This window comes from Xiphophorus hellerii, chromosome 2 (genome assembly GCF_003331165.1).
Source record: "Xiphophorus hellerii strain 12219 chromosome 2, Xiphophorus_hellerii-4.1, whole genome shotgun sequence".
NCBI lineage: Eukaryota > Metazoa > Chordata > Actinopteri > Cyprinodontiformes > Poeciliidae > Xiphophorus > Xiphophorus hellerii.
The window spans coordinates 4561219-4585226 of NC_045673.1; the positions used below are offsets into that span (position 1 = coordinate 4561219).

Below are 24008 nucleotides of genomic sequence, written 5' to 3' on the forward strand. Positions count from 1 at the left end.
ACGTTACATCACTGACAGGCGGCGGTGTATATGTTTCCTAACTGTGGCTAAAGCTGCTGCTAGCTGGTTTACTCATGATCGGAAGCTGGTTGATTTGAATACAGTTGGAGAATGGTAAATTGACAATGACTTATAACGGTTATCTAGCACGTAAACAGTTTTATAAAACACAGAAAGTGAACCTCTAAACGTTACAGCGCTGACAGAGAGTATATTTTTCCTAAATGTGGCTAAAGCTGCTGCTAGGTGGTTTACTCTCCGATCGGAGGCTGTTTATTTTATACACAGATAGAGAATGGTGAATTTACAATGATTAGTAACAGCTATCTAACACTTAAATGCTGTTATTATTAAACTTACCTTTTATTATATCCTTAAGATTATGAGAATGCGGGAAGTTTTCAGCTTGGTTCCCAAGGCAAAATCACACCGGAAGTAAAGATACCCAGTTTTGAGTTATGGCGGCCATTGTCTGACGTCACTGTGAAAAGGGTCTATTCACCTGAAACTGAAGCTGCAGAGTTGGGAGTATAACATTTCTGCTGCTGCAGAAACATTTGGAGCATGGCTGCATGATCTGTGGAGACCATGAACAACCGAGGAGTTCTCTGATTCTTCTTCCAGCTATAAAATACAACACAAGTTATTTTAATGAAACAAAAATAGGTGAAATTTAAAACATTTATAAACAAAAAAATCTGTAAAATGTATCAGTTTGGGACAATTTAAAACTAAACATTATAATTAAGTTTAAGACGTTTGCACCTAAGTGGGGCTTAATATGGATTAGAATAAAAATTCTGCATGACTTCAAATCAGCATAATATGTAGAGAGATCTCCTTCAGCTATATTTATGATTTTATTAAAAGCAAAATAGGTTTCTAACACAAACAGAAATAGTGTTTTTAAGGGTCTTGAAGCTGCAGGATGAATCAACAGAGCAGATTTTAATCTCCACAGTGACGGAGGCCTTTATCTGCTCGTCTCTTTGCACACACTGATGTTTCCAAATAAATTGAACAAAACGCAGACTCTGTATTTTCTAACATTTAGACTCGACAATCTTCTGTTTTAATGGTGAAGGTGCCTCATTTATGTTTGCTGCTCTCCTTTGGCTTCCAAATGTGACTGAAAACGTTCACGCAGGGTTCCTGCAGCTGAGCAACAAGTCAAGGCCGAAATGACGCTGTGCAATCTGTGTGTGTGTGCGTGTGTGTGTGAGAGAGAGAGAGGATGCTGATGTATCTTCTGTTTTATCTGCTCAAACCTGGAGTGAATATTAAACGTTCAACTTGAAACAGATAGGAAAACGTGACCAAAAAGGAAAATGTTTTGAGATATTGCAAAAAATAAGATAATTTCAGTCAAGAAATAATGACATATGAGATAAAGAGGCGGTAATAACGCTGACAAAAAAATATTTTTTCTTAAAATGCAGCGACAAAAAGGAAATCCCAATAAACTTTGTTCATAAAACTGCTCTAAACACGTGTGACTCAAAATGTCTGAGTTTTTATTTTACATCCCAGTTTTAAAGGGGAAGCATTATGTATTTTCCAGGCACATAGTGCTATTTTATAGCACAGTCATATACAGTACAGACCAAAAGTTTGGACACACCTTTTAATTCAATGAGTTTCCTTTATTTTCATGACTATTGACATTGTAGAATCACACTGAAGGCATCAAAACTATGAATAACATGTGGAAATATGCACTAAACAAAAAAGTGTAAAACAACTGAAAATACCCCTTATATTCTAGTTTCTTCAAAGTAGCAACCTTTTGCTGTGATTACTGCTTTGCACACACTCTGCATTTTCTTGATGAGCTTCAAGAGGTAGTCACCTGAAATGGTTTTCACTTCATAGGTGTGCCCTGTCAGGTTAATCAGTGGGATTTCTTGCCTTATAAATAGTCATGAAAATAACGAAAACCCATTGAATTAGAAGGTGTGTCCAAACTTTTGGTCTGTACTGTATATGAAATATATATTATATATATGTAAAATATGTCTTCACAATTAATGCCTTGAAATTGGATATCTGTCTCTTTAAAAACTCCTGCTCTTTCTGAAACTCCGCCTTCAGGAAGTTGTAACAACATGGCTTTTCCATTAACCCTTTAACAACATTTTTACCAGCGTTTCACTGAGAAGTAGTTCCTACAATGAGTTCAGCAGAACTTCAGTTCCTCCAGGTGTTTGCTAATTGCTGCTGGCTAGTCTGACGGAGCTAAAAGGGGGAGGAGCTGTGCCTCGAAGGCGGAGCTAGGTCCACCCACACTTTTTGCATGGCTGAATGGTTTCAGTGGGAGATTAATGGATTTTTCAAACATACCTGAAAGAATCAAGGCAACACTCCATCTACGTTTTTGATGAGGGAATAACGTTATAACAGGATTTGAAGCTCTAAAAAATAAATTTTACACGATACTGCCCCTTTAAGGATTCATCTAAAGGGCTGTTTCAAGTACATAGAACCAAAATGTACAAATTTAAGTCTAACTGCTGCTTTTGGATGAAAGCTGACAGCTGCAGTAATCATCCTGATGTCTCTGGGCAAGTTCTGCAGGGAGCTTTCATGTTGTCCTGCCCTCTGGTGGCCACATCAGTCATTGCAGCCTCAGCAAAACAAAGTTGAAACTTTTGGAGTTTGAGCAGATAAAACCCGAGAGCATGAAGCATCAAAAATGTTTTTATTTCCATGTTTGATAACAGTGCCTGTTTTTCTTTTTTTCTGCACTAACTGACCCACTTAAGAGACACAGAACCGAACCTGAAAAAAAGCAAACAAACCAACCAAACAGCAGGTCGTGTTCAGATGAGTGGTCCTGCGGCTCGGTGCGACTGATCGCCTCAGAGGTGGTTGCTGTGGAAACCCTTAGGTTAGGACTTAGGTTGATAGCTGGCATGTTTCTGCAGAAAAAATGATTTGAAGCTGTTTAGATATTTAAATATGGATTGTTTGAGCTGGAAAACATCTGAAACATGTGGAATGTCGCATTAAGTCTCAGTAAGAGTTTAAACTATATCAATAAAAACTACGGCAGCACTGTTAGCAGTTTTCTAGCTAATAGATTTAAATTTTTAAATGAAAAATACTGACCTGCCATGATTATTTTTTTATCTGAAAAGCCGCTGGATATGGGCTGGTGGGCGGGTCACTCAGGGCTGTTCTGTGAGGCCGAAGCTTGAAAGGAGGAGCTGCATCCTGAAGGCGGGGCTAGATCCAACCAGGCATTTTGCACAGCTGAATGGTTGTCATGGAGATTAAAGGATTTCTCAAACACGCATGAAAGAATCAAAGCAACTCTCCAGGTATGTTTGTGATGAGAAAATAACATAACATAATGTAAAGCTAAAAAAAAGGTCAGTTTTAAATATGTACTGCCCCTTTAAGTTTATATAAGAGGACAAAGCCATCTTACAGATAGAATCCATATTTTTTATTTTCAAAAAAGAGTTTATGCCTTATTTAAATCAAAGTATGATCCAGAACTGAGTAAAAAACATTTCCAAAGGAAGACTCAAAGAACTTTTTATTAGAGCCACTTTAAAAAATTATTTAAAAAAAACAACACACTCTTGAACCCAACTGCCTCTTTGGCCGTGATAGAAAAATGTAGCTGTATTGCTGTTTCCATGGCAACCACCTGAAGTGCACCACTTTGAGCCGCTCCTCCAGAAAGTGTCCTTTCTTTGCGTTCCAGCTTTGTGACTCTGAACAGCACGAACATTCACTGTACATACGCCATCGTCATCATCCTCATCCTCATCACAGAGGTCTCCTGTATAAATCCTGTTTGTCTGTTTGTATAGGAGGTATTGCCGTACGCTGTGGCTGGGTGTAGCGCCGCATGATATCAGTGTTGTAAAATGAAGAAGCTCAGACTGAAGCTAACTCTGGGTTTTCATGTCAATAAATCAAGTTTGCGACAAAAATCACAGATCATGGTATGTTTATTTTTATTTTATTTAGAGAATAATGCTGAATTTAGATTTCCTGATGTTAAATGATGACAGTTTGTTGAAAACAATGATTTATTCATCACTGAAAGTTTCAGAAAAAGAAGCTTGTTAGTTCTGAACTTCATGTTTAATCTGGTTTTTGAAAAATAACATTTTGGCCTTGTGAACTTAAACAATTTTGTATTTTAATTTGTAAAATCGGGACTTAAAAGATGCATTTAGCTACTGGCTTTTTGTTAGTTCTTGCAAGCTTTTTCTTTCTTTTTGTTATATTATTCTTCTTTTTAAAAAGTATATTTTCTGTAGAGAGTTCCTACAAGGTCTCGATTTCATTTTTCCAGAAAAAGAAAATGTGAAAAAATATCGACATTATTTCTCCGTCTTTCAGAATCAGAATTTCTTTTTAAAAATGTTTTAAAAGATTGCAACTCTCAAAGGTAGTGCAAATAAAGAAATATATTTAGATAAATATACAAATTATAGTAGAAACACAAGAAAACTTTGATGTTAAAAACATATATATTGTTTTTTTTCCTCCTGGGTTTTCCCCATTCTTCTTCTTTTGTTGTGCCTTTTTTTAGAAAGCATTTTTTTATTTTTATTTTAAATATAATTTAAAAGACAGGGAATTCTATAAGTTAGTCTGGAAAATCTGGCAATTTCATATGAATGATGAAAATGAAAATCAGTAAAAGCACCAGTTTCATGCAGATTTTGCTTTTTTTGTTGTTGTTGCCAAAACCTTCTGCTGGTGACAGTCATGATTATATCTTAAGTTATTCAATTCCACACTGTGACATAGAAGTGAACCAAAAACTGCCTCCATATCAATTTGACATTAATTCTAACCAATAATGACCCAGAAACCTTTAATGGCGTCACAGTTACAGCTTTTATTAATCAGTGAGCGTAGCTGCATACATTTTGAATTATATTTTAAGTAATTTCATAATAAGAAGTCATAAATGCATAAACAGGTGAGTGATACAGGCTTAACATCTAATTTATCATAAACATTAACGCAGTAGCAGGTCAGAAAAGAAAACTGTAACTATTGACTATATGAATAGACATCTTCAAGAACAGATAGGCTACATGTTGTTTGTAAGGTATATTCATAAAATGTTTGCTTTGTTGTCAACATTTCAATAGAGCTTATTTTCTATAAATACCACAGATGTAAAGATCTAAAATTTTTGACATTAGCAAATGCAAAATTGAGCTTTACATTAGAAATAATACTTTTAAGAAACAAAAAAAGAAAAGGTACAAACAGCTGAAAAATGTTTGTTCACATCAAGATGCTCTTGTCTTCAGATTTTACTTACAGACTTTTTAGTAAGCTATTAAATTGTTCTCTATGCTTTCTGAAGCTCTTTCAAAGTCCTTAATTATTGCCATGAAGCGGCATTGAATTTACTCAGTGAGATCAAATTTATTTTAAAACATACTTTTTATTAAACTACTACTTTGACAAGTTCAGATTTAAAACTGATGTAACATTCATGATGTCACAATGAAATGACAGCAGGTTAGTTTAGCAAAAATTCAATTAGAGACAAAAGTTTATTAGCTTTGCTTGAGAATCACTTGAGAGTTTGGTGTATAAAAATAACAAATAGCTTAAGAATTAAAGAGGAAAGCTCATGATTTGACCTAAACAGAACTAAAATCAAGCTAATGCATTTTGGGCTAATTGTTAAACTAGCCTAAGCTATGTTTGGATAGCTAAACTAAGTTAACATAATGTAGACTACACAACAAACAATACTGAGCTAAATTGGGAGATGCTAAGGAAAGCTAAATCAAGAAAACACACTTTGAATGAAATCAAATTAAGCTAAGCTAAATTTAAAGTTAAGTCAGTTTAGCTCACTTTATTTTAGCTTAGTGAACCTAAGGTACACTAAACTAACACAAACTAAGTTAAATTTAGGTAATTTAGGTTTACCAAGCTGAATTACACTGAACTAAGTCAAGAAAGGTTAATTTAAGGTAAACTAAGTTGAATCAAGCTAATCTGACCTAAACTGAGTGAAGCTAACACATGCTAATCTTGGGTAAGCTACATTAAACCAAGTAAAACTAAATCAAAGTAAGCAAAGCTAGATTTGGGTTAAGCTAGGCTAAAATTAGCTAAGCCAAACTATGTTACACTCAAATAAAGTAAGAGAAGCAAAGGCAAGCTAAACACAGCTAACCAGCTTTAACTATGCTAAAATATGCTAAGCTAAATTTCTCTGAAAATGCACAGCTACAAGAGTTCTAATGAAAATGAGTAAAACCCAACAGAAAAAAAGCGTGAACAGTTTCAGAAAGACCCAGAAAGTCTAAGATTACACAAGGAAGTCAGTATCAGAAAGATAAGAGGCGCTGAATAACGAACTATAAACTATAAAAAATGAACAATATCTCTTAGGTGACTTTAAAGAGAAAAAGTGTGAAAGTGTACAGATCGAACCGACCACCTGATGTCACTTCGATATCTCTGTAATGCGTGTTCATATGGCACTATCTAACGTAATGTGGGTTTTGTATTGCAAATTTTATTAGAATGTGTTTGCCTGCTAAGACTTAAAGACCCTGCAAAGACCCGGTTCAGTTTTCAGAGGAGTCCGTTTCCTCGGTGGAGCCGTCGCTCTCCACCTCCATCTTCCTCCGGTGGTGGATGTTCCTACGTGGGGAGGCGCGCCTCTGCACCTCCTTCAGACCCCCGATGGCGCTGCCGCTGCTGTTGCTGCCGGGGCTCACAGAGATCTGAGCGATTCTGCATTTATTCAGGCAGAAAGACAACACTCAAAACATCGTCCCACATGTATTCATCACACCATTTACACTGCAAAAACAAAAGGTTTATACGTATTTCTGGTTGAGTTTCTAGTGAAAATATCATACTACATTTGAAATAATACAAAAACTGACTTACAAGTAACTTTTCAGTAAGATAAAGGAGCTTGTTTTAAGTAAATAATTCTTTATTATTGATTAAAATGCTATTTCCACAGGCAGAATATTTCTCTATATAACTCAACATTTGTCCCATGTTTTAAGTGAAGTAATCTGCCAGTTGAACTAGCATTTTAATCAATATTAAGTAATTATTCACTTAAAACAAGCTCCTTTATCTTGCTGAAAAGTTACTTATTTAGTTTTTGTCTTATTTCAAGTGTAGTGAGATATTTCCACTAGAAACTAGAACAGAGAAACTTGGTATTTTTTGCAGTGTATTTAGTAATTTCACCTTGATGGAGGTTATTCAATTGTATTTTGCACACAATTAAAGCCAAATTAATTGAAACTAACATAAAGTTATTCTTTATTTTTAATGTAATTCAGATCAAATTTGAATTGATTTTAGTGCAATATTGCTATTAAAACCCAGTGATTGTAAACTAAATGAGTTGTGTGAGTTTGTTCTCACAGCTTGTCGAGTTCCTGGTCCATTTCTGGGTCAATGAGCAGCTCCTCCTTACTGGGTAACGCTCCTGAAACAGTCCAGGCACAGAAACTCCGTTTATCTAATCAAATTTAATAATGGAAATTAAATGTTGTTGTGACTCATATTAATTTAAAAATTGTTCAGGCATTGCAGATGGTGATGGCTGTGGGCAGGAAAGATCTCCTGTAGCAATCTGTGTTACAGCGAATTGGAGAAGCCTCTGACTGAAGACACTATGTTTTATGTTTTACATAAAGAGGATGGTCAGGGTTGTCCATAAGTTTCTTGAATTTATATGAAATTCTTCTTAAAATTGAGAAAATTATAGACAACAATCAGGAAGTAAACAGAATAAAAATGGAAAATGTTAATAAAAAACAATCTTACTGTGTGGTAGAGTGAGTAGCCATTTTGATTTAAGTCAGGATTAACTCAATAGAACTGACATTAAGCGATTATTTTAGTAACCAATTATTCTATCAATTATTCTTCTGATTAATCTATTAAATAAAATAATAAAATATTTGGCACATTCTGCAGAGTTTCCATTTAACCACTTAAGCCTTTAAGAAAAAACATATTTAATTACCTAAAATGCAATATTAAAGCATTCCTTTGGAGAATTTTAACCAGATAAAGTTAAATCTAGGCCACTTGAGTTTTGGCTAAAACATATTTACACAGGTGTTTTTATTTTTTTGCAAAAATGTTATGTAATTTTTGTACAATTTTGGCTTAATTATTGCTCTGAGTGTGTTGTTCTTTCAGTAAATGGGATTTTTTAAAATATCTGTATACTGCTGATCGATTAACTGCGGCATACAATTACAATCGAATATGAACTACGAAGTGTTCATGATCATAAAACCTTATATATATTAAAAAATAACTCCTACAATTTTACAATTACAAATCAAATTAAATCCAGAACAAACATTGATTGAATCAAGGCCATTTAGTCAGGTTTTAGTTGTACAAGGCCTAATTTTACAGTACTTTTATAACCACTAGCAGCCATTTGCAGAGAAAACAAGCCCATCATCGCATAAGCCTTTCTGCAGAAGCTTGTGCATGTTGTGTCATGACTTCCTGATGTCATAACACAACATGACTAATCGATTACTAAATTAGTTGACTATTACTGCTACGGTTCATACAGCTGGAATATTTTTGCTTTTTGGGTAAAGTTATGTTTGGTTAGAGAAAACATTTGAAAAACTTTCTGCTGAACCCACCGATCGTTTGGTTAATGCTCTCATGGTTGGCCAGACTCTGGAGGAAGCCGTAGTAAGAAACTTTGTCTGTCTGTTCCAGTACTTCCCTCAGGCACATCCTGGAGGGATAGCTGCTCGCAGAAAAACAAAACATTCACAAAAACAACAAAAACACTACAATGATGAGACTTTTCATGGTCTGCTCACCTGTGCTTGAACCGTTCACAAAGTGCGTCCACACACTCAGCCAGCGTGGACGAATCCACGGCGTCCTGCTGCTGCTGCTCCTCCCTGTCGCTCTCCTCGGTTGCCACGGAGACGAGCTGCTCGACGGAGGACGACGTGGGGACGATGACGGTGTTGGGACTCTTCCCGGCTAGCAGGTCCTGGTAGATCACCCGGATGCTGTCCAGGAACTCTGCAGGACGACAACAGGAGGAACTCGTTCGTATTCTGCTCATCAGGGAAAAAAAGGATGAAGAGACAGTCCAAACAGTTTGACCTAAATGTTGAATTTTCTTATGTTTTCTGAACCGGCTGTACCTTGGTAGCAGAACTGCAGCTGGAAGGAATAAATGAAGTCAGAGAAAGACATCAGACCATCAGAGGCGTCGTCCGCCAGAACAATTCTGCAGAATGACAGAAAGAATAAAGCGAAGTTAACGAGCTGCACGTGGAAACAAGATGTCAAGGATCTGAATCTTTGAAAAGATCCAGAACTCTCATACGATTCATAATGGGCATGTTCAGGGTATTCTCTTATCTATTCTATTGAACACTTTGGATTTTAGTTTTGCATTGTAAATCTGTTGCTTTATCCGTTAAAATATATTAATTCTGGTGGGGTAACATCAAGGGCGGACCTAGCCTGTTAATGCCCTGGGCCAAACAGGCCAGGTCCGTATCAGAGCAGGTCTAGTTTCTTCATGGCGTTTTCAGATTAGCATCCCTGCTGAGTGCAACGTGAAGCTGTTACCACCTGGAGGCGCTCTGCACTGCCTCCAGTGGGAAGTCAGGGCACAGCAGCTGCAGCAGGGACCTGTACTCCGGCACCGACAGCAAATCTACAACACAACAAGATGCACAGGTCGACTTAACTGGTGCACAACAACAATCAGTACAAGAGGAGTCAAAGGTCAAAGGTTTCACAGCTTCACGTAAAAACTCAATAACTATAAAGTCGAACATGTTAACATTAGGTTATCTCAGCAGAAAAAACAAAGTATATCAACAGATAAGTTAGTAATTAAATACACATTAATATATGTCCATCAATTAATTTAAGTATTAGATTATTCATTTTGAAGAATTAAAAAATAAATGTATTTATTCATAGTTTTTTTTATGCAACAATAGTGTTTCCATTACAGTTCTGTTAAATAAACCTTGCCAAAAAAAAATCTACTTCACCTAGTGAAAATCTTTTTATCAAAACACAAGAATTTTTTTAAATTGATGTGTTTTCATTAAGCAAATTTATTTTCAAAATGTTAAATATGGTCAACGGAAACACAGCAAATTACTGATCCGTCAGTAGCTTAGTTTAAAGCATGTTTTATGATTCCTCCTTCAGGTCACGAAATCTGCTTTATCGTGTTTCGTAAAGATTATTAATATAATTTCTGACTTAGACTTCATCATTCTAAGAAGCTGCGGCATCGCCTCGCTCACCTCCACTCTTGCCGATCTGCCTGAAGCATCTCCAGAAGACTCTGATGAAGGACGCTCTGTTGTGCTGCGTGGCTCTGATGTAGTTCAACTCCCTGAAGAGGACATGGTTGCTGTTCTTCACACTGCTGAAACTAAAAACACAAAAAAACATGTTTAAGGAAGCAGTTCTGGTGCGATGGGCCCGACAGGAATGAAACCGAGTCGTCTTCCAAATTAAATTAAACAATGCCAGTGGGGTCAGAACTTCAACATTTAAACTCCTCACCAGCCACAAAATTAATTAAATTAAAAATGCTAATATTAGTTTATTGTAATTTTTCTATTTTTTATTTTGACCTGTTCGATAATAAGTAACATTTTTATGAAATCCAGAAATCCTTAGAGATCAAATACATAAAGGTTGTACTTTTGTTTTATTAAAAGAAATTAGTTGTTTTCTATTTTGTTTGCCAAATTTTTTACTGTTCTTGACTTTTGGTCAAGGGCCGAACAAAATCATTTCAGGGGCCAAAAGTGACTTTAAAATAGAAGTAGTTGAGCAGAGCTTAAATTTGGTTTGATTTTATTTTACGTTAAGAAAATTGTAACAAAAAGATGAGCCCATTTATATATGTTGCAAGACAGCCACCTAATTTTGCAGCCATTTTATTTTGAGTGACATTGTTGTACCTAGGAATATCTTCCACCACAAAGGATAGTTATTTAAAACTAAAATAGTTACATTTTGGTTGAATTGTGGGTATGCCTGTCGCAATAACTAATTTTGCTGGGCGATAAATTATATATATATGTTGTTAATTTTGTTGTGACCTTTTACCCAAATGTATTCATATTTCATTTAAAATAGATTAAACAAAACGAGTTGTTTTAAATAAATTATTTTTATTATTTTACTGTTTTCCAATTTAACCCAGCTCTGAATTTTTTATTTAATTTTGATTTATGTATTTATTTATTTTTTTTGGATTATCTCAGATGGGGTCAGAATTCAAACAAAGAAACTTCGGAATCTTTCATAGTAAAAATAAAAAATGTAAACCACATATTTTGTTTCGTTCAATTAATGCAAAACTATCCTGGGTTTAAAGCGGTCCGGGCGGGTTCAGCCGGACGGTTCTGTTTAATGCGGGACCTACTATTCTGCGAAGTACCGAACCAGGCCGAACTGGGTGTACTCCTCCTTATGGTCCAGCAGCTGGGTCACGGCATCATTCAGGTAGAACAGAACCTGACTGTCCGCTACGGGGGGGGGGGAAATAACAGACAAAAATATGTTCATACAATCAGAACCGAACCGAGCCAATACAAATGAGGATTTGCAGTTCCGAAATTACCGAGGTACTGCTCTGCGGGGACGGCCGAACTCAGGCGGTTCATTCTGCTGGTATTGACGGGATGGATCCATTCACATCATCGCAAAATAAGAGAACTTTACTGATTAGCTGATTCAGTTCTGAAGGCTCTGGATGATTCCGACTGGCATCGTTGCAGCAAACTGCCGCTCCATATATGGAAACAGGAAACAAGACCGGATGTTGTGAGCTACGTGGATTTGAGCCCCCAGTTAAATCTGCTAGTAAAGGTTCCGCTTCACGTAATAACTAATAATATTAACAATAATAATAATAATAACTGTTCATGTAACATAAGCAATATTATGTCATGATAATAACTATTATTATTCTACCTAATAATGATAATAATAGTAGTTATATTATTATTATCATTATTAGGTAGAATAATAATAATTATTTGGTAGATTATTATTATTATCATAATTAGTATTATTATAATCATAATTCTGACTATTATTATTATTGTTGTTGATGTTATTAAATGGTACAAAGTCATTCAGACAATCTTTTTATGTTGAAATGCAGGAGACACTACTGGGTGCCACTCCTGAGAACAAATAAATACTCATCCTGCAGTTCACACAGGCTGACCAAAATTAGACAGTTTTTGGAAATACTTTGCCTATTGGTGAGCCTTAATTTCAGTTGGTGTATTGAGACGTGCAGGATTTGGTGTTGAATGTGTTCATCATGCTCTATCTCAAAGTTTCAGGTTGCAGCTGGTGGTGCAATGGTGTGGAGATATTTTCTTGGCACACTTTGGGTCTCTTACTACCAACTATTCATCATTTAAATGCCATTTAAGTGCCACCCGAATAGTGTTGCTTTTGTTACCACAATCTATCTATCTTCTGATTCCTAATTTCAGAGTAATGTACCATTTCACAAACCTTAAATCATCTATGAAGTATGGTGGTGGAGGAATCCTAATGTGGGCTTGTTTTTTTTTTTAAAAAAAACCTTTCAATTGTGAAGTTGACCAAGAACTCATCCTTATATGAAAAGCATAAAGTCAAATGTAATGGCATTTCTCCAAAAACTCAAGCTTGGCCCAAACTAGGTCATCACAAGTGCAGCAACGCCAAACAACCAGAATCAATCAGATATACACTGTGGAAAATATACAGGATATGAGCTTTACATCCTATCAATCACTTCCTTCAGAGGTTTGTTTCAAACCTTAAAAAGAAGTACACATCCTAAATATTGATCTGATATACATTTCATATTAAGATTAAAAAAAATAAATCAGGTATATAACACTGGAAAATAATTATCTCTGTCAATTCTACATTTCATTAAACTGACTGAAACTTGTTTTACTCTTCTTTTAATTAAAAATCAGCTAATTTTTCGCTTTTATTTAAGGCTGCTAGTCTGTAATGCAATTGTACTTTTCTGTTGTAATGAAGTTTGTTATAAAACAGTTTTTAATTTAAAAACCAATTTAATTGTACTTGAACAATAGAATTTCGAATTACCCAGTTAAAAACACGGGTGTGTTCCCCGTCAGTATGAAATAACCAATAGTAAATCAATCGATATACCTACGAGGCGGGTGTTGTCGCAGAACATCCAATCAAATTGCTACAAATTATGACCTACATCGCTTCCATCAAATCAGCAAATTATTTTGACATCATGGGGGCGGAGTCTCGTTCAAATCTAGCCAATCATTGGCCACGGCTGATGACAAACAAGGAAACCTATTTGGCAAATTGCAAACGACAGAAAAAATAAAACTGTGCGGTAAAAAAAAAAAATCAGTTTTCACTGGGATTTCCAGATATGTTTGACTGTGTTTGACAGGGCTCACTATCAGGTTTAACGTAGGAAACGGATGCAGACAGAACGAAGCCCCACGTTCTCCGCCCTCCTCTGTCTCTCCGCCCTTGGACTCTTTTGAAAAGATGCGTCAAGTTATACATGTATATCAGAGACGTTACCGGATGTGACTATACAAAATAAGAGTCAATAAATCATATGTGACCCAAAAATTCCAAACAGATACAAAACACATATGCAAACTATATGTAGAATGTGTTATGGTGTCTTTTATATATATTTTTTTTATTCAATATTACGAATACATCAGTTTCTTTAATAGACGCAGGAGACGTTGACCTTTACTTTTAGCGGAAGTTGATTGGGACGTACAATGCAGCTGATGCTTTAAGACTCGGGCAGACTTCACTAGGGTGATCTCATTATAGCTCCCATATCACTGGGCTGCCTACGTCTTATTGTCCTACAGAGACGTCAACAGGTATTCTTTTCATGTCAGTTTAATCCTCCACATTGACATGCAGTTCATTTTTTCTGTGTCGGTGTGTTTGAGCTGCTGTGGCGGAGAAGTGCGTTGTTCGGCCTGGCTGTGTTGGCGCGGATGGACGGTTAGCTCCTAGCCGTTTCTAGGCAGCTAATGGACGTTAAGAGCCATCAGCAGGCTCTCATTGGGAATACTTTCTATGCATAATATTTTTTCATTCTGTACAAAGCATTAGTAGAGTCACATTGTTTATATTGAATTAATATTATGAATGTTACTGGTGAGGCGATTTCAACCAGAACCTCCGGGATAAGTAACGGAGCAACGGCTGTTGCTAAGGTAGCTAGTTATCATTGTGCTGGTTTAAATTAAACGGCTCGGTAATATTCTGACATTTTCTTAGCTTGAATATATTGGGGGTTTTTTTTAACGAGGGTCACGGGTAACTAGCTTCTGACAGGGCTGTTTGGGTAAACCCAGTGGGTTTTCGGGTGCTGCCATGTTTCTGGGTTAGCTTTACTTGGGGATTTGAATGAATTAATTTACAATTCAATGACGCTGAACCAAACAAGGAGAGTAAACCTCAAGTTTAGACATTTATGGCTCCTCCCTAATTTAAATCTGATTAACTTAATTCTTCTCTACCTTGACCATCGTTTAATGTTCTGTAGGTGATGCATTAATATAATATTATCCGTGGTATTACTAATGCTGTTATCTGTCTTGCGTTTATGCGCTTTTACTGTTGTTGTTGGATGTCTGAATTAATAATGAGATGTCGGTGTATGTACTATGATCCCCATGACTACCTGTCCTACAAGTTGTAGGTGTTTCCCTCGATGCCACCTGGCTGAAATGAACAGGCCTCTGCATCACCTGATTGCATGCTGAAGAGATGCACTAAAGTATTTTATTGTTGCGATGTCCACCCATAATGTTGCTGTTTTAGTTTTGTCTTTAACATTGTAAATCTAATTTTGTAGTTTGCATTCGTGGATTCTCTCATGAAGCTGGAGTTGACTTATAATTGTAATTTCTGATTCAGGAAATGCCTAAAAGACCATTCCACTTAATTCTTCACTACCTTCACTATTTTTTAGACTTCATTATATTATTTTACACCATGAACAGAATAATTGAAGCAAATTTGTGAAACTTATTAAATACAAGCATACTTCATTGCTCCCAAAGGGAAATTAACATTTTATTCACAAAGTTTGCATATTTTGCCATTAAAGTAGAATAGTCTAGTCCAGGTTTGAAGAGTCTGAGTGTTGTAGTTTCTGAGCTGGACCAGAAAAGTCACTAAGTTGACCTTTTATTAAACTTTTCTAAACCAGATAAAGGCATCACAAACTAGGTTTTATGTATTCTGCTATTAATGTGGAGCAGTCTAATGAACATTTAACACTGTGACTGGAAGACATTTTAAATATCCAAATGAAATAAACAAAACAACAAATGATAAAGTTAATTTTGAAGACTTTGTAAACAAAACTGTACTTAAAAACTGGCTAGTTGAGACCAGAGCAATAAAATTAGACTTTTATGATCCAGTTTTTGGTAGAAAGAGGACAAAAAAAAGATGTATGATAAAGCATGCCAATTGAAATTGAGTTTGTTTTAATTTATTATGCAATTAATAGATTTATTGATTATTGTGACAGGCTTAATTGTGGTTTTTAAGATGGAACATAATAAAAATGTTCAGAATTTGAAAGAATAGGGGAACTTGCTCTTTAGCCATTTCTCGAATCAGAAGCTAACTTAAGCTTTGTGGTTCTCTGGGTACTGGTTGGAGGAAAGTAGCAGGAACCCCCTACAAAAGGTTCCTAGTTTTGTCAGTTTAACACATTTCTGTTTGTGCGTTTTCTTTACGATGGACTCTGAGCTGAAGGTATCTTCATCCGTTTGCCCAACTGGTTTGGATCAATGTGAAACATGAGCCTCCAGTTATTCCTTTAATGTGCTTTGAACCACTGAGTGGCTGAGAGTTCACTGCACTTTATGGACTCTCTTATTGAACGAAAGTGGAAATATCTTTCAGCATTTTTTCCCTGGGTCTTCACTACTTCGTTTTCCTCTGATTATAACCTTTTTAACTTTAATTTGATCTAACTTCCAGTCTCTGACCTGATCAGTTTTTTTTAGCCTTCCTCTGTTGTTGTTTGAATTTTCTCTGTTTGTGTTTCATTAAATTTGAAATAAACCATGCTGTTCCTAAACTGGATTTTACATAAATGTTCAACACTTGAGTACATTTGGCATGAGGAGTAAGAAATACTTCATTCTAGAAAGAAAACCCAAATTACTCTGCCTCAGCAGAAAGGTTGATAAAATGATTAAAGTTTAAATATATGATGATAATGCTACTATTTTAATGTCTTGTTTTCAGCTAAGTAACTCTAGGGGAAGCCCAGCCCCCGACCAGTAGCCATGGGGGACGATAGCGAGTGGATGAAGCTTCCCATCGACCAGAAATGTGAACATAAGGTGAGCGACTGGCCGACTGTCCACAGATAGAGGTGGTCGCATTTCAATCTGGTTTAATTTTTAATTTCTTAAATGTTGATTACTCTTTTTTCTGTCAGCCTCAGACAAAAGATGCTTTTATTTTGGTATTGTGACACAGATTGTGCCTTTTATGTCTTCACAGCCAAACATATTAAAATTTTACCAAATTTTATGTTTATGAACATAGACAGATCCTCACTTGACTGTTAACGTGTTTCATGTCTGTTTTGGACTCTTGGTAGAGTTCTGGTTTATGGGAAGATGGCAGAACAATGCAGTGAAAGTAGATAATTGGGCACATTGCCATATTTCGTCATAAACTGCCAGAGTTTCTGAAATCATTTCAACAATAATCAAGCATCTATTTTTGTAAACAATTTGTGTATTGAAACTCATCTACGTTTCAGTTCACAGTTGTGTAGCTGTATAAAAGATACAATAGTTTTGGCTCTTGACTGCAGCTGGAGACTCAAGGAAAGCGACTAAATCTGAAAATGAGCTGCAAACAGGTTTCAGGAACAGGTCAAACTATCGGATCAGATCAGACGGGCTTAAAAACCAACCTGAGCCTCATCCTGCAGACATCAGGGACTCAGCTTCAGTCTCTCTGCATGATTAGCTTCCTTTAGATTTGCTTACTCTGTTTGGATCCTGATGAGACTTTGCATTCGGGATTAGACTAATACAGTCTTAGTGCAATCTCTAATTCATGGCTACAGACATGACATCGGTCCTAATATTGTTTGGTAAATCTAAACAAACAAGAACAATCTACCGCTGGTCAGCTATAATGTTTAGCATAGGCATTTAGCTTTTAAAGTTTAAAATATCTAAAGCAGGAGTTTATATTTGGCATTTTTTAAATCTATTGTCTCCACTACCGTGTAGAAAAGTAAACAAGCTTAAAGTGTTTTTTCTTTTTTTCTTTTTAGACTTGAGGCTATGATGGAAATAACTTCAGCAAACTAATCAGCTGTTTCTGCTCTGAGATCACATGACTGCATAATATCCCAAATATTTCCAAATAGTTTTTTTTCCCCTCTCCCACAGCCTGTATGGTCGGGGTTATTTTGTTTTTAATCGGGTAAAGGAAAGTCCTCTGATATGTTTTCTGAGCCATGAAAATAAGCAACCTTGTCATGCTGCTTTTTAACCAGTCACACTTTTCTCTTGACATTTTTGATTCAGTTACTTTTTAATGTTAAATATGAGCGAGAATGCTTTTGCTAAAATCTCTGCAGACGCCACACATCCTGGACACAAACTGTTTGGACTTTTACCTTCAGGTCGGCACTATTTGCTAAAACCAGCTGCCACAAGCTCTTAAAATTAAAATATGTCTGTAAATGAGGGTACATGTTGTTCTTTTATCCTGATTGTATTCCTTTTAAAGTTTATTTATTTAGTCTGTATGCTGTGAGAGCTTGAAACCAAAATCAAATTTCTTATTTATGCACACAATCTTGGTCAGTAAAGCTGATTTTGATTGGATCAACTGATAAAGTTCACAAATGAGCCTGGAAAAGAAATAGCATCAGTGCACTCAAGTTAATTGATGCTAGTTGGGTTGAAATGAGCCTGTTTGGATGCTAAAGACGCTGTTCTCGGTCATTAAAGAGTCCCAAGAGTGGTGGTAAAATGTATTTATTTTTTTTGCTTGTTTGGTGTGAATAATTTTTTACCTGTCTCATTCAGGTGTGGAAAGCCAGACTGAACGGTTATGAAGAAGCTCTGAAGTTGTTCCAGAAAATAGAGGATGAAAAGAGTCCGGAGTGGGGGAAGTACCTGGGACTAATCAAGAAGTTTGTCACAGACTCGAATGCGGTGGCTCAGCTCAAAGGCCTTGAAGCTGCCTTGGCCTTTATTGAGAATGCTCATGTGGCTGGCAAGTAAGTTCTGTTCACAGCTGGAGGTTTAGCCACAAGTTTAACACTTGGTGGTATTTTTATAGCAGGTCTTTAAATAATGGAGGTGGTTCACTGGACATAATCCAGGAATGTTTTGGAGACTCTAATCCGCTCTGTCTCTGTGCTGCAGGACTACGGGCGAGGTGGTGTCGGGCGTCGTCACCAAAGTGTTCAACCAGCCAAAGGCGCGAGCCAAAGAGCTGGGCATGGACATCTGCCTGATGTACATCGAGATAGAGAAGGGCGAGGTGGTTCAGGATGAGCTGCTCAAAGGACTGGACAACAAGAACCCCAAGATAGTGGTAGCGTGCATCGAGACGGTCAGGAAGGCTCTTAGGTCGGTGGCTGCTTGATTATTTTCTGTTATTAAACAGAACAGAATTTTAATTTGCACCAAATCAATAATTTTTTTCACAGTTTCCTGTAAAACAAATTGTTCATAACGTTTTGTCATAATCTGAGCTAGTGGGAGCATGTAGATATTAAATTGAAGGGGCCCCAGAATGGAGCTTTGTGGAACCCCGCATGTGATTTGCTGCTTTTATAAAATGGATTTGCAACTTTGAGGGATTTTCACGACCACAGCAGCTTTTTGTGGGCTTCTCACAAAAAACAACTCCTGAGTTATTGGTGCACTAAACTAAAAGTTGGTTTTGGGGTAAAATGGCAAGTCAGGGGCTTTGCACAGCACCAACATGTCAGGTTCTGCACTGACTTCCATCTGAAAAGCAGCAACAAAGAGAAGTTGTTTCACTAAGAAAGACTCTGATTGGTTCTTTGTTCTCTTCATTGCCTCCCCCAGTGAGTTTGGATCAAAAATAGTGACCCTAAAGCCAGTAGTGAAAGTCTTACCCAAACAGTTTGAGTCCAGAGAGAAGGCGGTGAGGGATGAGTCCAAGTTGCTTGCTGTGGAAATCTACAAGTGGATCAGAGACGCTCTGAGGCCGCCGCTGCAGAACATTAACTCTGTACAGGTGGGACCTGATCAGCTTCACACAGAGTACAAACAGAGCACTGCTTAATTCAGCTGGATGAGTGTTTGCTTGTTTTCCCTCTGCAGCTCAAAGAGCTGGAGGAAGAGTGGGTGAAGCTGCCCCCCTCCCCTCCCAAGCAGACCCGGTTCCTGCGCTCTCAGCAGGACCTGAAAGCAAAGTTTGAACAGCAACAAGCTCAAGGAGGAGAGCAGTCTGACGGTAAGCATGGCTCAGCTCTGACCCGTTTTATTGTTTTCTCTTTGTTACTGGGCAGTCACAGACTCCTCTGCTCGTCTCCCAGGAGATGAAGAAGAAGAAACTGCAGTAGCTGTGGATCCGTACGATCTGCTGGAACCTGTGGAGATTCTGTCAAAGATGCCCAAAGATTTCTATGAGAAAATTGTGAGTTTTTCAAAACACTTTTAAACCTCTGTGTAGTTTTCTTCCAGGTACATATATATATATATATATATACACCTTTGCAAGAGTTTCAGTCAGGATTGTCAAATTTGATTGGGTCTTTTCTAATCCAAACATGACATAAATCTAAAGAAACCCAGCAGAATAGTCCAAATCTCAGCCTCTGCTGAAACTCATGACTATTTCATAATGGCACTTAACTAATCAATAATTATCAAGTTTATTTATGCTTTATAGTGAGGTGCAAAGTAAAGACAGCAGAATAATTGACATAGTGAACAGTGTTACCACCAGCTTACAGCCAAACATGGGCCAGACATGCCCAACTGCGAAGACAAATGCAAGACAAAGTGACCAAAATGTTTTAATGGACAGATTTTACCAATGACTACTAATTATTGTTGATGTCCCATTTGATGGATTCTAAACATTTCAAATTAAATTGACATTAAATTGGTATTTTATTAAAATGCTCAAGTTTTTTTTTTAGTTTTTTAAAGTTTTCTGCCACCCAGAACAACGATTTTGGTAGAATTTTCAATAAGTACTTTCTAAAAACCTGCTAAATACTGTGAAAAGCGGTCCAAATTTCAACATCCAGTCCAACATGTTCAAAAGAATCCCAGTTGGGGTGAAACCTACCCAATCTGGCAACACGGTTTTTAGTAGAAATGACAAGTAGCAGCTGCTAGAATAACCAAGCTTCACATATGACGGCATTAAAATCACAGAAAGCAGCCTGGTTCCACTCATAAACATCTCTAACGATGCAGTTTGTATTAATAATCTGCGAACGCTGTGAGAATAATAATCCTGGGCTTTTATTTCTGCAGGAAGCTAAAAAGTGGCAGGAGAGGAAAGAAGCTCTTGAAGCTGTCGAAGCTCTGACCAAGAACCCCAAACTAGAGAACGGCGACTATGGAGACCTGGTCCGCGCGCTGAAGAAGGTGCAAATATTAAATTAATAAAATATTTCTCGAGTCATATAAAAACAGATCTGCAGATGCTGTTCAGAGTTACTGTTTTAAAGCATTTATTTGGCTGAACCTGATATTTGAACTGAACTGTAAAGACTTGCCAGCTGTCTGAGAGGAGGGAAGGCCGCTCAGTCTTACTGATTGACGTTTTGACCAATAGGAGTCGAGTTGGAGCTGATGTGGTTTCTCTGCTTCAGGTTGTGGGAAAAGACGCCAACGTGATGCTGGTTTCCATGGCAGCCAAATGTCTGGCTGAACTGGCCTCTGGTCTCAGGAAGAAGTTTGGGACGTATGCAGGACAAGTAAGGGAATCTTATCTTATGGTTTATTAGACGTTCTTCCCTCAAATTCTCCAGATTCTTTTACTTTAAATGAAGGAAGTATGTAAGAAGATGGAGACCAATGAATCAAACGGCTTCCCTCACAGATTTATTTTATTTTTTTTACAGGTTGTTCCAACTATCCTGGAGAAGTTTAAGGAGAAGAAGCTGCAGGTTGTGCAGTCCCTGCAGGAGGCTATTGATGCCATCTTCCTCACTGTGAGTACAATAGGCATGTTTCTTTTTTTTTTTTAGTATTTAGTCTACAATCTAAATATGTAAGGAAAAACTGCTAAATTTATTTTATTTGTAATTATTCATTTTTGTAATATTGATTGCAGAACCATTTAGGTTCTGTGGCAGCAGCATAAAGTTTTTTTTTAGTTTTTTTTTTTTTACTGGAAACATTTAATGTGTGAGCAGTTACCATGGTAACCATACCTTAATGTAGCTTATGACTTTAAACACAGCATAGATGTTGATATGTTTAGTGCTGTAAAATGTAATTGCATATTTTCTAAAGTACAAAATGGTGAATCAGGAGGGTTTTTTTATTCTGCATTATGATTTTCTTTAGCTTTGCCATCACTGAGCTTCTTCCTGTCTAGATGAACGGCTCACTTCCTGTCTGGCAGACATGATGAAGCGTTTTCTCTCTGGATTGATTTAATTTTAATCATTGCTTACTAACTTACTTTGAATCCACTTCCTGTTTACAGACTGTTATCTACCAAGCACTCAGCTGATGCTGCAGCTCCTAATGTGTTTCAGTAGTGCTGAGACAATTGATATATATATTTTTTTCTTCCCCAGACGACTCTGCAGAACCTTTCGGAGGACATCCTGGGTGTGATGGACAATAAGAACCCGTCCATTAAGCAGCAGGCGTCTCTGTTTCTGGCCCGATCTTTCCGACACTGCACGCAGGCCACACTGCCGAAAAGCGTTCTCAAGCCGTTCTGCGCCGCCCTCATCAAGGTTTGTCCTCCAATACATCAACAAACTGTAGACATTACTGTTGGTCATCATAAAAACTGATCATGTCCTGCTTTATCATCCACAGCAAGTGAATGACTCGGCACTTGAGGTTCGTGACGCGGCCTTCGAAGCTCTGGGAACGGCCATGAAGGTGGTGGGGGAAAAGGCTGTGAACCCTTTCCTTGCCGACTTGGACAAACTCAAACTTGATAAGGTGAAGATTAGAACCAGAGACTCCTCCTCTGGCCCTCATGCCATCGATCTCTGACTTTTTCTGTGTTTCTCCAACAGATCAAGGAGTGTGCTGACAAAGTGGAGCTTCCTGGAGGTAAAAAAGGAGTAGCTGGAGGAGGATTAGCAGCGGGTGACAAGAAACCTGCAGCTAAAGCTCCTCCTGCAGCTGAAGCCCCTCCCAAATCCTCGGCGCCGCCGAAGAAGAGCCAAACCGCATCAGTCAGCAAGGTACGCACAGAACGAAACCCAAACGGCTCCCGTTAATGATCCAGAGTTGCTAAACGTTTTGTTTTTTTGCAGCCGTCAGCTGGTCCAGCTAAAAAAGGGAAACCAGCATCAGCAGCTGGAGGGAAAACCAAGAAGACCTCAGACAGCAAAGAAATCACAGAAGCTGAAATATCTGTAAGTTCACAAGCAGAATGATTTAAATCAGAACGAGTTTTTACAGACTGGGTCTGGAGGCACAGAAACATAAATCTGGAGGGGAGGAAGAGCTAAAAACTGAGACGTTTATTTGTAGAGCACAATTCAGCAACAAGGAATTATCACTAAACACCAAACAGTAACCGATTATGAAACAAGCAATAAACATTACATTTTGTCTAATGCTACCATCAATCATCAAATGTATTGATCAATTCACATATTATTAGTCAAATGTAACTCTAACCAGAAAGGTTTTCAGCCTTGATTTAAAGGAACTCAGTGTTTCGGCAGTTTTTCAGTTTTCTGGAAGCTTGCTCCAGATTGGAGGAGCATAAAAACTGAATGGTGCTTTTTTATGTTTGCTTCTGGTTCTGAGAACCAAAACATCAGAGTCGCCTGGAAGGTTGATACAAGAACAGCAGATTTTTAATGTCTTCATTTACTTTAACAGCAAAACATTACAGCTTTAAATTCATTTAATTGATGTTTTTTTTTTAAGTAAATAAAAGAGGGAATCTGAAGTTGAGTTTCTATTTAATATAAAGTTTAATCCTTTTAACTTTGTTGCAATAAATTCACCTTTTTCAATATTGTTGGATTAATTGCAGTTTTAGCTTTCAGTCTGAAAATATTATAGAATCCTTAAATCTTCGTTAAGCTCTTACTTAATGGAGATCAGATTAGATGGCATTGTTAAGTTTTAGTTTCTGACTGTTTGCTGTTGTCTTCAGCCTGAAGCATGCGAGGAGCTGGCAGCAGCAGTACTTCCTGCTTCCTGTTTGCAGCAGCTGGACTCGGGCAACTGGAAGGAGAGGCTGGCCAGTATGGAGGAGTTCCAGAGGGTAAAGTCTCCCAGTTTACTCTGAAACCTTTAACTTCCAGCAGCCACCAGTCTCTGCACGGCTGAGCAGAAGATTTATCTTGGATTCCTGTCTGCAGGCTGTGGAGACCATGGACAAGGCGGCGATGCCGTGCCAGGCGTTGGTTCGAATGCTGGCCAAGAAACCGGGTTGGAAGGAGACGAACTTTCAGGTACGCTGCTGGAATCCAACAGGCTAAAGCTCAGTGGCATTCTGGTCCCTGAACGCAGAGTTTCTGGGAGACGGCACGCCCAGATCTTTTTCTGTGCTGTTGACGACGGCTAAAGGGAACGGCAAGATTTATCACGGCTGACTAAGAAACACAGAGAAGGGCGTTGCGCTTGTAAACTCATCTGTCTGAACAATTAGTATGTTTTTGAAAGTAACTGGAATCTAGTTTAGTGTTTTAGTAAATCATATAAGGAATATTAACAAATACAGTATGTAGTTTGATGCGATTACATATTTTTACTTTTTTT

At 37.4% G+C, this 24008-nt stretch overlaps 2 protein-coding genes across 5 annotated transcripts in view; one reads left to right on the plus strand and one right to left on the minus strand.

Moving 5' to 3' along the window:
- Positions 1–4844: 4844 nt before the first annotated feature.
- On the minus strand, positions 4845–11826 carry cstpp1 (centriolar satellite-associated tubulin polyglutamylase complex regulator 1). The gene is made up of 9 exons (XM_032549792.1): positions 11630–11826; positions 11432–11534; positions 10296–10426; positions 9604–9688; positions 9168–9253; positions 8832–9042; positions 8646–8755; positions 7393–7456; positions 4845–6738 (listed from the first exon to the last, which is right to left on the minus strand). The coding sequence occupies exons 1-9, from the start codon at positions 11670–11672 to the stop codon at positions 6570–6572; spliced, it is 1002 nt and encodes a 333-aa protein (XP_032405683.1). The 5' UTR covers positions 11673–11826; the 3' UTR covers positions 4845–6569.
- Positions 11827–13796: 1970 nt separating this feature from the next.
- The window catches only part of ckap5 (cytoskeleton associated protein 5), a 28623-nt gene continuing 18411 nt past the window's right edge, over positions 13797–24008 (plus strand). For 3 of the 4 annotated variants that reach the window (XM_032581048.1, XM_032581063.1, XM_032581070.1), the window contains exons 1-16: positions 13797–13916; positions 16315–16412; positions 18129–18322; positions 18471–18677; positions 19143–19314; positions 19401–19533; positions 19616–19716; positions 20568–20681; positions 20909–21013; positions 21161–21250; positions 21845–22009; positions 22095–22223; positions 22301–22471; positions 22544–22645; positions 23401–23511; positions 23609–23701. In XM_032581048.1, the coding sequence (XP_032436939.1) occupies positions 16356–16412; positions 18129–18322; positions 18471–18677; positions 19143–19314; positions 19401–19533; positions 19616–19716; positions 20568–20681; positions 20909–21013; positions 21161–21250; positions 21845–22009; positions 22095–22223; positions 22301–22471; positions 22544–22645; positions 23401–23511; positions 23609–23701 (1944 nt within the window). In that variant the 5' untranslated portion in view covers positions 13797–13916; positions 16315–16355. Of the gene's footprint in view, positions 13930–16314; positions 16413–18128; positions 18323–18470; positions 18678–19142; positions 19315–19400; positions 19534–19615; positions 19717–20567; positions 20682–20908; positions 21014–21160; positions 21251–21844; positions 22010–22094; positions 22224–22300; positions 22472–22543; positions 22646–23400; positions 23512–23608; positions 23702–24008 lie in introns of all 4 variants that reach the window. The other variant, XM_032581055.1, reaches the window with a different exon arrangement.

What these genes read in the sequence shown, in the direction of transcription:
- cstpp1 (XM_032549792.1), bottom strand. Translation starts at nt 11,672, where the DNA reads ATGAACCGCCTGAGTTCGGCCGTCCCCGCAGAGCAGTACCTCG. An exon ending in GCAGTGCAGAGCGCCTCCAG is followed by an intron (nt 9,254 to 9,603) that starts GTGGTAACAGCT and finishes GTCATTCTGCAG; the next exon opens with AATTGTTCTGGCGGACGACG. An exon ending in GAGCATTAACCAAACGATCG is followed by an intron (nt 7,457 to 8,645) that starts GTGGGTTCAGCA and finishes GGACTGTTTCAG; the next exon opens with GAGCGTTACCCAGTAAGGAG.